This window comes from Leucopleurus acutus (assembly GCF_964270905.1).
Source record: "Leucopleurus acutus genome assembly, chromosome: 3".
In the NCBI taxonomy this organism is placed as follows: Eukaryota; Metazoa; Chordata; class Mammalia; order Artiodactyla; family Delphinidae; genus Leucopleurus; species Leucopleurus acutus.
The window spans coordinates 7,105,411-7,117,777 of record NC_139145.1 but is presented as its reverse complement, the minus strand read 5'-3'; the positions used below and the strand labels follow the sequence as shown (position 1 = coordinate 7,117,777).

Here is a 12,367-nt window from a genome sequence, read left to right as displayed (position 1 = left end):
CGACCCCCAGGGTCTACATGGAGGCCGGCCCCATTGTCCGGAGACTTCTGGGGGCGGCTGCGCACTCCAGCGTCGTCCCCGGCGGCGACGCTGAGGTGGTGGGGATGCAGGGTTGCCCTTCTCAAACCCCCACCCCACCCCTTGCTTAGATGCTATGATAATGAGCTGGACTCCGAGCTCCGCCTCCACATTTAGCCCCTCCCACCAGCCCCCCCCTTGGAGCGGAGATGGGTCGGGGGCTAGGGGAGATTTGAGACGTGCAGGCTGGGGATGAGAAGGCTCTAGGGGAGGATGTGGGGATGCCTCCCTCACTGATCCTTCCCCTTTTAACCCCTGGGAGCTGAGGGTTACAGCTACGCCTCTAGTCTTTCTCTGGCTCCGCCCCCGCACGCGACAGAAGGGGCGGGGACGAAAGTGACAGCGAGTTGGGAACGAGTGTGCTTGTGCGCAGCGTTCTCGGGCGTCTAAATTAGGGTCGGCTCGGCTCTGGGTCTGTATTTACCCAGCGTTCAGCGGGCACGTGTCTACGCGACTTGTGTGAGCAGGAGCCGCCAAAGAGCGCCTCTGAATCCGCTTTCTGCTCGGCGGGCGGGGCCCTGGACCACGCGGGCCTTGCCAGGCATCCACTGCAGGCCCCGATTCTGCGTCCACGCGAGACCAAGAGACGAACTGTGATACTTTTGACTCCGTATCTGGGTTCCAGGTTTGGACACCCTCCACGTGCTCACCAGGCCCGGTGACTAACCGGACGTTTCCAGGATGCGAATCTGTGACATACACCACCGCCCCCCCCCCACCTCACCATCTGGTTGCTCCTTCCCCGCAGTCAACACATGGGTATCTTTTCTGCGTATCCACGTTCCTCACAAAGTACATTTGACCCAGCCCACCTGTGCTCTCACTCCCAGAACTAATGGTGAACTATGGGGATTAGTTCTCTCCCCACCCCTGCCCTCCAGGAAAGTGCAGGGTCTAAAGGGCGGGGGGGGGGGGGTAGGAAACTTAACATCCAATCAGAGCTGCTGCGTGGCAGCGCTGGAGCCAATCAGGAGAAGCCATACCATGAACCAGCCTTCCCACAGCCTAAAGCCCCGTGGGCCCATGCCTTGCCCCTCTGCACTGCACTGATAATGCCCGCGGGAGAGGTTTTTACTACATCGGCTGGGAATGCAGAGGGAATGGGGCTCCGGCATGGGAGACCAGAGTGAAAAACCTCAGGTGCCCTCAGGGAGACAGGAATTTGGAGAAAATGATAGAGGCAAGGCCAAAAAGAAGACCATTTCAGTCAGAGGAAGTGCACTAATGGGGGACCTTTATGCCCAGGGGCAGAAGCTGGCTGAGGAAGGCTTTATTGATCCAGGCAAGGTTCCCCCAAATGTTCCAGATTCCTTTTTCCTCCAGCTCAGCCAGCATGGACCACTGCCTCTATGCCCGAGACTTCATCGACAGGTACTTTCTCAGGCAGAGGGCCCCCACTACAAGAAGGATCCCCACAAGGGCTGCGATGGAGGTGGAGGCCAAGGCTTTGGACGCAGGGCTCCAAGCTGGAGACAAGAGGGGAGAATTAGGAACAGAGCACTTGGAGGTGTGACAACCCGCATGGACATGCTCTGGCTTGGCCCACATAACCCTTCCCCACTCTTCCCAGGGTTATAAGGGTGCCTCACCGAGGACTGGCAGCGTCATGGGTGCCGAGCTACTGAGGACCACCAGGCCATCGAGATTGAGGCGGGCGTAGCAGGTAACGGGCTGCCCGAAGTCACTGGGCCTGGCGCGTAACGCGTAAGTCAGCGTCACGTTGGCCAGATCCCGGCCGGTGAAGCGCTCCAGGCTCTCGGAGTAGATGACCCGGCCACCGCGCCTCAGAATCACCACCAGGAAGCCCACGGGGAACACGTGTGTCACATGGCAGCGCAGAGTGTACTCACTGCCCATTAAGACCGGAGGCTCCAGGATCACGCTGCGTGGCTGTTCTAAAGCAAGAGGGGGCCGCTGGGCAAGGTCCGAGGGCTCCCCCTAGCGCGACTGTCCGTTACCCCCGCTCCGTCCTCCTCCCCGCACCCCAGCCAGGCCTGAGCCCCTGTCCCTCACTGTAGGCGGTAATCCTGGCGGTGGCCCCCCGCGTTTCTCCCGCGCAGGTGACGAAGCAGTGCACATCGGAGCTCCAGGCCCTCACATCCAGCAGCTGGTAGGATACCCAACCGGGCCCACTGAGCGTGTCGCCTCGCCGCAGCTCGGTGCGGAGGCTGGAACCCTCCGGTAGGGGGCAGCTGCTGCTGCAGTTGAGCCACACTGAGCCCCCCGGCGGCACGGCCTTGAGCTCGGGGCTTATGCGCACCCAGAAGGGTGCTGAGGTCTCCGGGGGCGCGAGAGAGGGGCCTCCCGGGCCTTGCGTCCGCGCACTCCGGCGCCTCCGCGCGCTCCCGCCTCGCGGGTAGGAGGGCGACAGCAAAAGCAGCAACAAGAGGAGGAGCAGAGACCCCATGGCAAAAAGCCCGGACTGAGGGGCCCCGCGCCAGGGAGCCAAGGCTGGCTCCGGAGATAAGGAGGCCCGCAGCACCGCCTCTTCAGCCCCACCCCGGGCAGAGAGAGACAGAGGCTCCGGGGGGCCCCGGAGCCCTGCGGTATACACCCCACTCCCGCAGCTTAAGAATGGGATTCTCCACCCCATTCTAAACCAAATGTCATCGTGTTTTTCTGGAGAGGGATCTTTAATTTTCACTAAAGTCTCAAAAGGCCCTAATAAACCCCAGATTTGGATTAGAGCCTGAGGGCTGGACCTTGAACTGGCAGCCTTCTCTTGGGGCAGGAAGTGGGAGGACAGGCCAGAAAAGGCTCCAGCTGGACATGACACCTCCCCTCAACTCACACAAGGCCAGAAGGATGAAATAGCTTTATTAGCACAAGGGAGAGGCTTCCGCAGTTGGGAGGGGGTTCTCCCAGGCCTCTCCTCCCCACGGCCTGCAGAACCCTCGTCGCTGCAGGAATTTGGACCTGCAGACTGTTCTGTTCTTGCATGGCCCCACTGAGATGGAAACAGGTAGGACAAGGCAGGGACACACAGGGGTTGGGCACAGTTTCCTGGGACTCCATGGTTTAGCTATCAAGGAGTGAACACCCACGTTTAGGCATGCCACCAAGTGTCATTGTGAGCACTAGCAGACATGGGTATAGGTGGAGAGGTGGGTTATCAGAGGTCAGTGCCAGTGCTGGGGTGTAAGGGCTCAGTGGGTCATCTCTGGGCATGTCACCAGCTATACCTTGTCACCGTTACTAATCCCTTTCTGGGAGAAAGCAGCTTGGCCAGTGGAGTGGGAAATTCTAGCCCCACTTAATCTTTTTGCCAGGCACTCTTGTGCAGTGCACAACCAGTACAACTGTAGCTGGCGATCCTGAATGAGATTAGACTGAGAGCTCCCTGAGGGCAGGAATCAATGTTCTTCTTGTTTACCATTCTAGCCCACATAAAAGGCACTCAATAAATAGCTAGTAAGAGAACAAATGAATAAATAGGTCATCATCAAGAGTTGGGAACAGTCTGTGGACAGCAATGCTGGTGCTGGCTTCTGTCAGAGGACGTGTGGGGATTTGTGTTTCAGTGCTGCATGTGTCTGTGCAGGGCCACTTCTCTCTTAGGACCGTAAGGCCTCAGCACACGCAGGAGGGGGTGAGTTTCAATGTTTCCCAGTTGGGTGTCCCCATGCTGGAGGTCAGGGTCTCCATCATACACCCTCCGGCCAGGTCAGACCTTGACATCCCTCACATTGATGCCCTGAGCCTTGGCCCCTTCTTTTGTCTCAGTCCTGTGGCTCCACATCAGGTGTGAGGCCTGGGGGTTATAAGTGTGCAGGGGCCATGACCCCAGATGCTGTCTGTATCCTGACTGAGGCCTCTCTCCTGTCCTCTGGCACCCTGGGAAGGTGGGTATAGCTGAATGGCATATGTCCACCACTGTTCGATGCAGCCCTGCTTGTCACAGTTTGGGGGCTGAGGAGGTCCTGTCCGGAGGGGGTAGGCTCAGGGCGGCGTGGCTGGTGTGGTCAGTTTCATGGCAGCCTCTTCCTGGGCCTTCCGGGCCTTCTGTAGCTCATATTTCTGGATCTTCCTCTGGTAGTTATAGATGTAAATGGCTGCGCCCACAGCGCCCAAGATCATCACAAATGCCACCGGAATGACGATGGCCATGTTATTCTGGTGGTCTGTGGGGAGGACACAGGGGGCGGTGAGGGTTGAGCTGCCCTCACTGCCCCTGCCCTGCCCAGCCCTGAACTCCAGCACTTACAGATCACATTGATGACAACTTCACGGGTAACCTCACCGCGAGTGCTGGTGGCCCGACACTGGTAGGTGCCTGCAACCTTCCGCTCGACGGGTCTCAGGTCCCCAATGGGTAGCAAAGCCCCATCCTCTTTCCGGCTACAGTTCAGCTTGGGGGTTGGGTTCCCCCAGGCCTGGCACCTCAGGGTCTGCTGGGAGCCTTCCTGCCATGTCCAGTTTCCCAGGCAATCCCTCTCGTTCAGTCGGGGGCCATCTGAAGAAACACAGCAAGATGAGGGACGGGGTCAGGGACCAGGACATCACTCACCATCTAGGTCTAGGTAAGAAGACTTAGGTAGGAATCTGGGGAAGGGGCTCACTAGGGTGGGGGTGGGAGTGGGTGGAGGCAGGAGTTCTCGGGGTCTTAGGGGTTGGGCCTTGGAGGTAAGGGATCATTGTCTAGCAGCCCCACTCACACAGGACACGGAGCTCCTGGGTCTGGTTCTTGTGTACCACCTGCTCAGCCACCGCCAGGGCAGCAGAGCAGAAGAAGCTGCGTCCGTTGTCCTCGGCGCTGGCATTCAGCTGCAACTGGGCCCTCGGGCCCGGAGGCCTGGCTGGGGCCCCGTTCAGCGTCACCACAGCTCCAGCCTGGGCCTCGCATTCCACGTTCACCGTAGTCCATTCCGAGACCTCGGGCTGGCTCAGGGTCAGGTTGGGAGCCGGGAAGCCTGGAGGTGGGGTGCACAGTGAGCCCCGCCCCTGGCATTAGCCCCACCCCTTCAGAAGCCCCACCTGGGTTTCTACTTACTGTAGATGGTCACGTTCTCCAGAGACCTCCGGCTCTGCCCTCCCAGATTCACCGCACACGTCAAGTACTGGACGCCTTCTTCCTCCACCTTTCCCTCGACCAAGGCTTTGGCCAAGAGTGAGTATTCATTGTACGTGATCGTGGTTTGCAGCCTCCTGTCCCCCAGCGCCAGGTAGACCTCCGCCTCCGAGACTGGGAACAGTCCATACAGGGTGCAGCTCACCAGGCACTGTGTGCCCACTTCCAGTACCGGGTGCGTAGCAAGGTGCGGGTCGGTCGTTGGTAGGACTGGTGAGAGACAGTGGGTGTAAACAGAGAGGAGACAGACATCCTGAAGCCCTTTCCCGGGGCATTTTCATTCCCCCACCTGGAACACCCTCTTCCCGGGAGACTGTGGCCTGGGTCACCCTTGTCCCAGGACACGTGTACCACTTGCCCTGGGTCACAGCCTTCTCAGTGGATCCTGCAGTCCAGGCACCACATCCCAGAACACTCCACCCCAGTGGCCAAGAAGATGCTCTTCCCAGAAACCTTTGCAATCAAGGTTGCCACCTTCTCAATGCCCCCACGGCCAGGGGCCTCTCCTTCCCAGAGACCTCACACCCCAAGCAGGAAACCCCTGTCATCCCATCCTCTCTACTGGCTCCCCAGTGCCTCACCAAAGGTTCGGAGCTTCCTGGGGGCCGAGCTGTTCTGGAACAGTGCCAGCCCTTGGGACCGCAGGTCCAGCTCCGTGCGGCAAGAGAAATTGGCGCCGTGGTCATCTCTGCTCACCAGCACCGTGACTGTGACCTCGGCAGGCTCCCCGTCTCCCGCTGGCTGACGGCCCAGCTCCTTCCCCTCACGAAGCAGCACCACGGTGAGGTGGTCCCGGGGGGCCCCACCGGACACCCTGCAGCGCAGGGTGAGGTTCTCGCCCACGGGCTGCCAGCGGGGCAGGGGGGCCAGCTCCACGCGTTCCGGGAACCCTGGAGGGGAGGGGAGTGTTGTTTGAACTGGCTGGCCGCCCGCCCACAGGAACGTCGGGGCCCTGGCTACACCTGCTCGGGAAGTCTCACCACGCTCTTCCGAGAACACACCCCAAACCACCTAAACTAGAGAGGAATGTTAAGAGTTTCAGGATAACCCAGTGAGAAGTTCCCAAGTGGTTGTGAAGGAGGCAGAATACATTTTTATTCACTGCAGCATCTGAGAGTGAAAAGTGGGAAAGAATTTCGAGGTGTGTTGCCAGGAGTCCTGGCAAATGAATACAGTTCATTTAAGCTGTCCAGTCTCTAGACGTTGTTGTAAAAAAACTCCTGTTTTTCCTTGTCCTTTTTTTGGCCTTAGCATTTTTCTCCATAGCATCCCTCACCTCTGAGGTAAGAGATCATCTACTCAGTTAATTTGCTTTTCCACTATTCCTGTCATGGAATGTCAACCCAGGAGGCCAGGGATCTTTGTCTGTTTTGTTCCCTGTTGTATCCTTGACACCCGATACGCACTCTATTTTTTTTTTTTTTGGCCACGCCCCGCGGCTTGTGGGATCTTAGCTCCCCGACCAGGGATCGAACCCACGCCCTTGGTAGTGGAAGCGCAGAGTCTTAACCACTGGACCGCCAGGGAAGTCCCTTAGGCACTCTATGTTTGTAGAAAGAATAAGGTTGAGACACCCACACCGATGCGAGGCCTTTCAGGAGCTTGCTTTCAAGGGTTCCCGAATGAACCGTGTGATCCCCTGAAATGTTAAAAATCTAAGAACCACCCACAGACCCTCAGAACGAAACCCTGAATATCCCCTGAAAACACTACACGCGAGCTTGGTTGCCGGGGTCTCCATTCTGCATGAGGTAACAGAATTCCAAGCCTGGATCGCCAGTGGAAATTGCCCGCAGAGCCCTGGTGAGCTGAGACTCACTCCCCGACCCCAGGCTCCCTAGGGAGGGGTCTTGAAGCCTCCCACTTTCAGTCCCTTCTCAAGAGGCCCTGAAATGTCACTTAAACAGTAGTGATGTTGGGAGTTGATTTTTGGACATGAGTCCACCTTCTCCCCAGGTTGCCAACCTCCTGAATAAAGCAACCTTTCCTTTTCCAACCTAAGGGGGGGGGGGAAAGCAGTGATGTTAAAATGTCAGGAGCCTGGAGTTGATTCCTAGCTCTGCTGGTTCTTTGTTATGGCCTGTGGGGGAGTGACTTTGCACACTGGAACAGTCCCAGCCCTCGGGGCTACAGAAATGCCTCAGTTTTCTAAGCTGTAACCTGGGGCTAATGAAGGTAGGACTATTATTATCGTTATTATTATTATTAGGACTATTATTAATCCACTTCAGAAGTTGAGAGTGACTGTACATGGGCATGAGGTTACTTTTTTTTTGACTTTTGATTAAATGTTTATTCATTTTAATTTTGCCTTTTTAAAAATTTTGAAGCCAATATATTGTGTTTTCCACATCTGAATTTTTTTGTGTGTGGTTACTTTTTAAGGTGAGAGATATGTTCTTAAACTAGACTTCTACAACACTATAAATACTCCAAACTTCATTGCAGTGTATGCTAACAGCTGTTAAAAAAAAAAAAAAAAGGTTGAGAAAACCCTCAGACGTCCAACTCTTACCTCTGACCATCTGTTGCAAACTCCAACTTGCAGAGCTGGCGGCCCCCTCAAACCACAGCCTCCAAATGGAACTCACATCTTGGAGCCCAGATCCTTGCCCTGAAGGCCAGACTGGGGGAGGAGGCCTGTTCTGCCTGTACCTCTCCTTGACTTCCCATCTTTAGTCCCTCACTAAGTCCTGGTCACTCCACTCTTCAAATATTTGTCTGCCCCTCCCTTCTCGTATGCGAAACTGCGGTCAACATGCACGACCTGGACTGGGTCCATGGGCAGCTGCTCTCTGGCTTCCTGTAAGGTCAGCCCTCTGCTCTGGATCCCTGGCCTGCTCACACACCCTCCATGGCTCCCTGTCACCCTAAGAAGAAAGTCTCAGCTCCTCGGCCTGGCATTCAAAGTCCTGCCAAACTCAGCTCCAGCCACACCGATCTGTTGATATTCAATCCCTCTTGCCTCCCCAACCCCAGGTCAGCATGTTTCCCCACTCCAAATCTTTGCCCAGGCTATTCCCTCTGTCTAGAATGCCTGTCTTTACCAACTCCTACGCATCCTTCAAGGCCCAGTTAGGGTCACTTCCTGCAGGAATTACAACTCTTTCTAGACAAAGCTCAGCCACCCAGAGATGCTCCCTCATCTTTACACTGGCAGTGGGGCAGGACCAAGCTCGAGTCTCTCCTAGGTGACCCCTTGCTACTGTGTGCAGCCGTCTGTTCCATTTCACAGAGGTGAAAACTAAGGCAAAGTCTGGCACCCGAAGAGGGAGAAATATATCAGGGCCAGGACTCAAACCTGGAGGATTGGGCTTTCAACTCTCAGGGTGAGATGCAGAAGGTCCTGTGAAAAGGTTTTCTGGGGGTTTTCAGAGGCCACCGGGAATGTTTGGGGGCTTCCCTCACTTGGCCAGCAGCTGCTCAGACATCCTCCAAATCAGAAACAAAGCTGATGTTTGCCCCAAAGCTTCTTTTACGCAGGCCCTGTGAAGGCGGAATGTCCTCCAGGCCTCACTGCATCATTAGACCCTTCCGAGGGGGTCTCATGTGAAAAGCAACCAGGAAGCCACGTATTCCCCCCTCCCCCCCTCCCCACATCAGAGTCACCCAGTTGGTGGCTCCCCACCCAGTCACCCAGTCCCATGCTGGGACTAGAACCCAAGGCTGTCTGATCCCAAGGCCAGTTGGCCAGTTCTCTTTCTTACTTCCTTTTTTATTTTGTTTTGTTTTCATTTGAATTTCATTTACCTATGTATTGCTTACAGTCATGCTAACTCACTGTCACACTTCAAAATGCCCAAAGTGAAAAAAAGGCACATGGAGAAAACTCGCTCCCTGTGCTCTCCCAGAGCCCTGCACCTTCTCTCCTCACAGCCAGCTATATTGTCATTTGTTGTATTTCCTTTCTGGGCCCTTTAATGCAGAAACACAGCCTCCCTAACCCCGAGCCCATGGCTCCCTAACACTGTGGGTGACATGCCACTCATTCTGGGCATACCTTACTTTTGAACTTGACAATACATCTCGGAGCATCTGTCTCATTCTTTTACACGGTTGCATACTATTCCACGGGATGACTGAACCACAGTTTCTCTCCCCAGCCCTCTACATTTGAGTGCCTTGCAAACTTTTACCCTTTCAGATCAAGCCACAGTGAATAACCCCACACTCCCTCAGTACCCTGGTGGGTGGGGACACCTATAGGCCCAATTCCCAGGAGTGGGTTTTCTGTGTCAAAGGACCCAGACATGTGACATTTTGAGGACTGAGTCCATACTTGGAAGTCACCCCCAAGGAAGTTCAAGGAAGGGTTCTAGATGACAATGAGACTTTCAGAAGATGGGCCCCCTTGCCCTTCAGTGAGACCCTACCCGCCCCCACCCCCAAGTAACAAAGGCTGTTCCAACCTGCTGGGGACTCCCTCGTCCACCTCCCCAACCCAGGCTGCCTAGTCCAGCCCCCGGGCCCAGCCACTCACAGTATACGGTGAGGTTCATCAAAGCTGATGACTGGTTACCGAGACAGCTCGAGTAGCATATTGGAAAGCTGTCTTTTTGCACGTCACTCAGTTCAAAAACCTTCCAGTTGTTCCCATGGTCTACTTCCCTCTTGGCCAGCTGAGTCTCTAGGCCCAACATTGTGTGTTGGTCACAGGAGGTACTGCAGTTCACCGTTATGGAGGCTCCTCGGGATGTGATGGCTTTTTGAGGATGCACTGACGTTTGGGCACCTCCAGGCCCTGGAACCAAAAGATGTGGAGGGGTCAGACATGACAAATCGGGCTCATTAACATTACTGCATCCAGCCTGTTCTGGGTGCTGCGGACACAGCCTTGAACAAGACAAAACTCTGCTTTCAGCGTGGGAGACAGAAAAATTCACGAGCACACAACATAATTAATAACTGATGCTGACAAGAGCTTTGGCAAAAACAAAATGGGATGATAGAACAGACAGTGCCTTGGTGACAGGGTAATGTGTGAGCAGAGATCTGGATGATGAGCGGGGGCTGGCCATCGAGAGAAAAGGGAAATGAGTTCCAGGAAAAGGAGCAGGAAGTGCAAAGGTCCTGGGGCAGGGTGGCTGGAGCAGAGTCACAGGGATGAGTTGGGGGGAAATGGGGTCAGGAAGATCATGCAAAGCAGTGTTAAGCCACGCCAAGGAAGTGTTCTTCATTGCGAGACAATGGGCAGCCATGGAGGATTTTAGCAAAAGAGGGGCATGAAGTCAGTGTTCTTCCCCCCCACCCCGCAAGAGGTCAGGTGGAGGGAGTCAGTCCTCCAGGGATAAAGGGGTTCCAGTCAGGCTGGTTCCTCACCCACTTGGACAACTGGTTTCCCCTCTCAGGACCTCATTTTCCCCATCTGTAAAGTGGGTGAATATAGTCACCCCAACCCCTGCTGATGCAAGTAACTCCTAGCACAGGGCAGGTAGCATGTGGCTACAGGTAAGAAGGAGGGGGCTTGTTGGGATTAGCTCCCGCAGACTGTGGTACCTCCAAAGCTAAAAAGCAAAGTCTGTCTGAGCCCACCCATCTGAAAGCTGCCCCCCACCCCGCCAAAGACCTCTGCCTTCAGCTTTGGGTCTACTCCATCTGGGATGGAGGCGTGCGGAAACAGCAGCTCCATGAATTCTCAAGGGTGATTCTGGGGTCGCTTCCATTTCACAGACGGAAATGGTGAGACCTGAAGGGAGGTCACTCAGCTAGAAAGTGGTAGAGTCCAGATTAGAGTCCGGATTAGAACGCTTCATTGAGCTGGTAACCACGGTGTGGTCTGCTCATGAATTTTTCACTCTTCTGCTTCCCGACACTGACCACCATTTGAGACCAACTGTCCCCCTTCTCCCCTCCCTCCTTCTAGCTGGAGTTGATGAAGGGCTGCTGGGGCATCCCATTCCTTAGCCTCTGCTCCCTTGGCAAGTCAGCCCTGGAATTCCCCTGAGCAGAGTCCTGGACTTCCCCCAAGGGCACGGGATGAGGAACAGAATGTCTGTGCGTGTGTGTGTGTGTGTGTGGGGGGGGTCCCAGTCTACCTAAGCTTGGCACGGGGCCACATCTCTACACGGTCTGACCACCTCCTGGGGCCAGGACACAACCGCTGCGATGTGAACACTATTAACTTCTCCATTTTACAGCTGAAAAAGTGAAGCTCCTCTGGGAGAGGCAGCCCATAGTCCGAAGGCACACAGCAAGCCATGATGTAGGGTCTGGATTTGAACCCATGGCTGTTGACTTTCAATCGATGGCTCTAGCCCCAACTTCCCATAAACAGCTACCTAAGTACCAGTGTCCCCAGCCGGTGGGGAGCCGGTCCTCCTACCGCTCCCAGGGCGCAGCCCAGATCCCAAGAGCTAGCCCGACGGCAGCCCCCCCATCCCTGATCACCTGGGAGCAGAGCCCCGAGCAGGGCCAGGAGCGCAAGCGGCGCGGGATGGGCAGCGCCAGGAACCATCGCAGGCGGAGGCAGGTCGGACGAGGTGGCGCAGAGGCGTGGGCGCGGACTGTGGAGCTGAGGACCTTGTGGGTCCTTTTATAGCGGCCAGCCAAGGGGGGCCGAGGGGGCGGTGCTGCCTTCCCGGAAACCTCGCGCTTTCCTCTCCGGAACGAGGGCTCGGGCATTTCCGGATTGAGAGGGTGCCGGGGCCGAGCAGGGTCGTACCCTCTCGCGGGCCGCTCTCGCACCGGAATTTCCGAATTGAAGTAGTGAGGGCTGCCTGGCGGCAGCGGCCACAAAACAACCCGGAGACTGCTCCCGGGGCTAGGGGTCCCGTCCCCGGGCTCGGCTACCCCTGATTCCGCGTTTACACAGTGCTTTATTGGATACTGCCAACCACCCTGGACGGTAGGGACTAAACTGAGGGGTAAACTGAGGCTCCAAGCTGCGAGGTCATTCGAACTCCAGTCTGACTCCCCATTGCACGCAGGCCTCTTTAACCGAGTGGACGGTCCCTCGTTTCGGTGGGGCCCCAGGAATCTTCCTGGGACACTCTCGATCAAGGGTGCCCCTCCCCAAAGGGGCATGTCCCCGCCCAGTGACACCGAGATTCTCTGAGAAGCGGCCGCAGAAAGCCCAGGCACTTTCTGTGAACCCTGGGGGGGAGGACGTAAGGCGCATCACGTCCGGGGCTCCGCGTCCCCTACCGAGGGGGGTTCCCACTCCCTCGCGGCCTCGCTTCCCCTTTCGGCCACCAGCGCGGGGGCGTCTTTACAGCTTCCAGA

At 56.3% G+C, this 12,367-nt stretch overlaps 2 protein-coding genes across 2 annotated transcripts; both read right to left on the bottom strand.

Annotated features, from left to right (window-relative positions):
• Nucleotides 1-1,363: 1,363 nt before the first annotated feature.
• Nucleotides 1,364-2,485, bottom strand: ICAM4 (intercellular adhesion molecule 4 (Landsteiner-Wiener blood group); the record flags this gene model as incomplete). The annotated part of the gene is made up of 3 exons (XM_082837126.1): nucleotides 1,364-1,544; nucleotides 1,668-1,973; nucleotides 2,092-2,485. 3 exons carry the CDS (start codon nucleotides 2,483-2,485, stop codon nucleotides 1,426-1,428), a joined length of 819 nt encoding a protein of 272 aa, XP_082693252.1. The 3' UTR covers nucleotides 1,364-1,425.
• A 391-nt stretch (nucleotides 2,486-2,876) lies between these two features.
• On the bottom strand, nucleotides 2,877-11,635 carry ICAM1 (intercellular adhesion molecule 1). Its single transcript, XM_082837082.1, has 7 exons — nucleotides 11,534-11,635; nucleotides 9,627-9,887; nucleotides 5,728-6,036; nucleotides 5,069-5,356; nucleotides 4,734-4,988; nucleotides 4,283-4,531; nucleotides 2,877-4,199 (listed from the first exon to the last, which is right to left on the bottom strand). The coding sequence occupies exons 1-7, from the start codon at nucleotides 11,598-11,600 to the stop codon at nucleotides 4,018-4,020; spliced, it is 1,611 nt and encodes a 536-aa protein (XP_082693208.1). The 5' UTR covers nucleotides 11,601-11,635; the 3' UTR covers nucleotides 2,877-4,017.
• Between the last annotated feature and the right edge of the window lie 732 nt (nucleotides 11,636-12,367).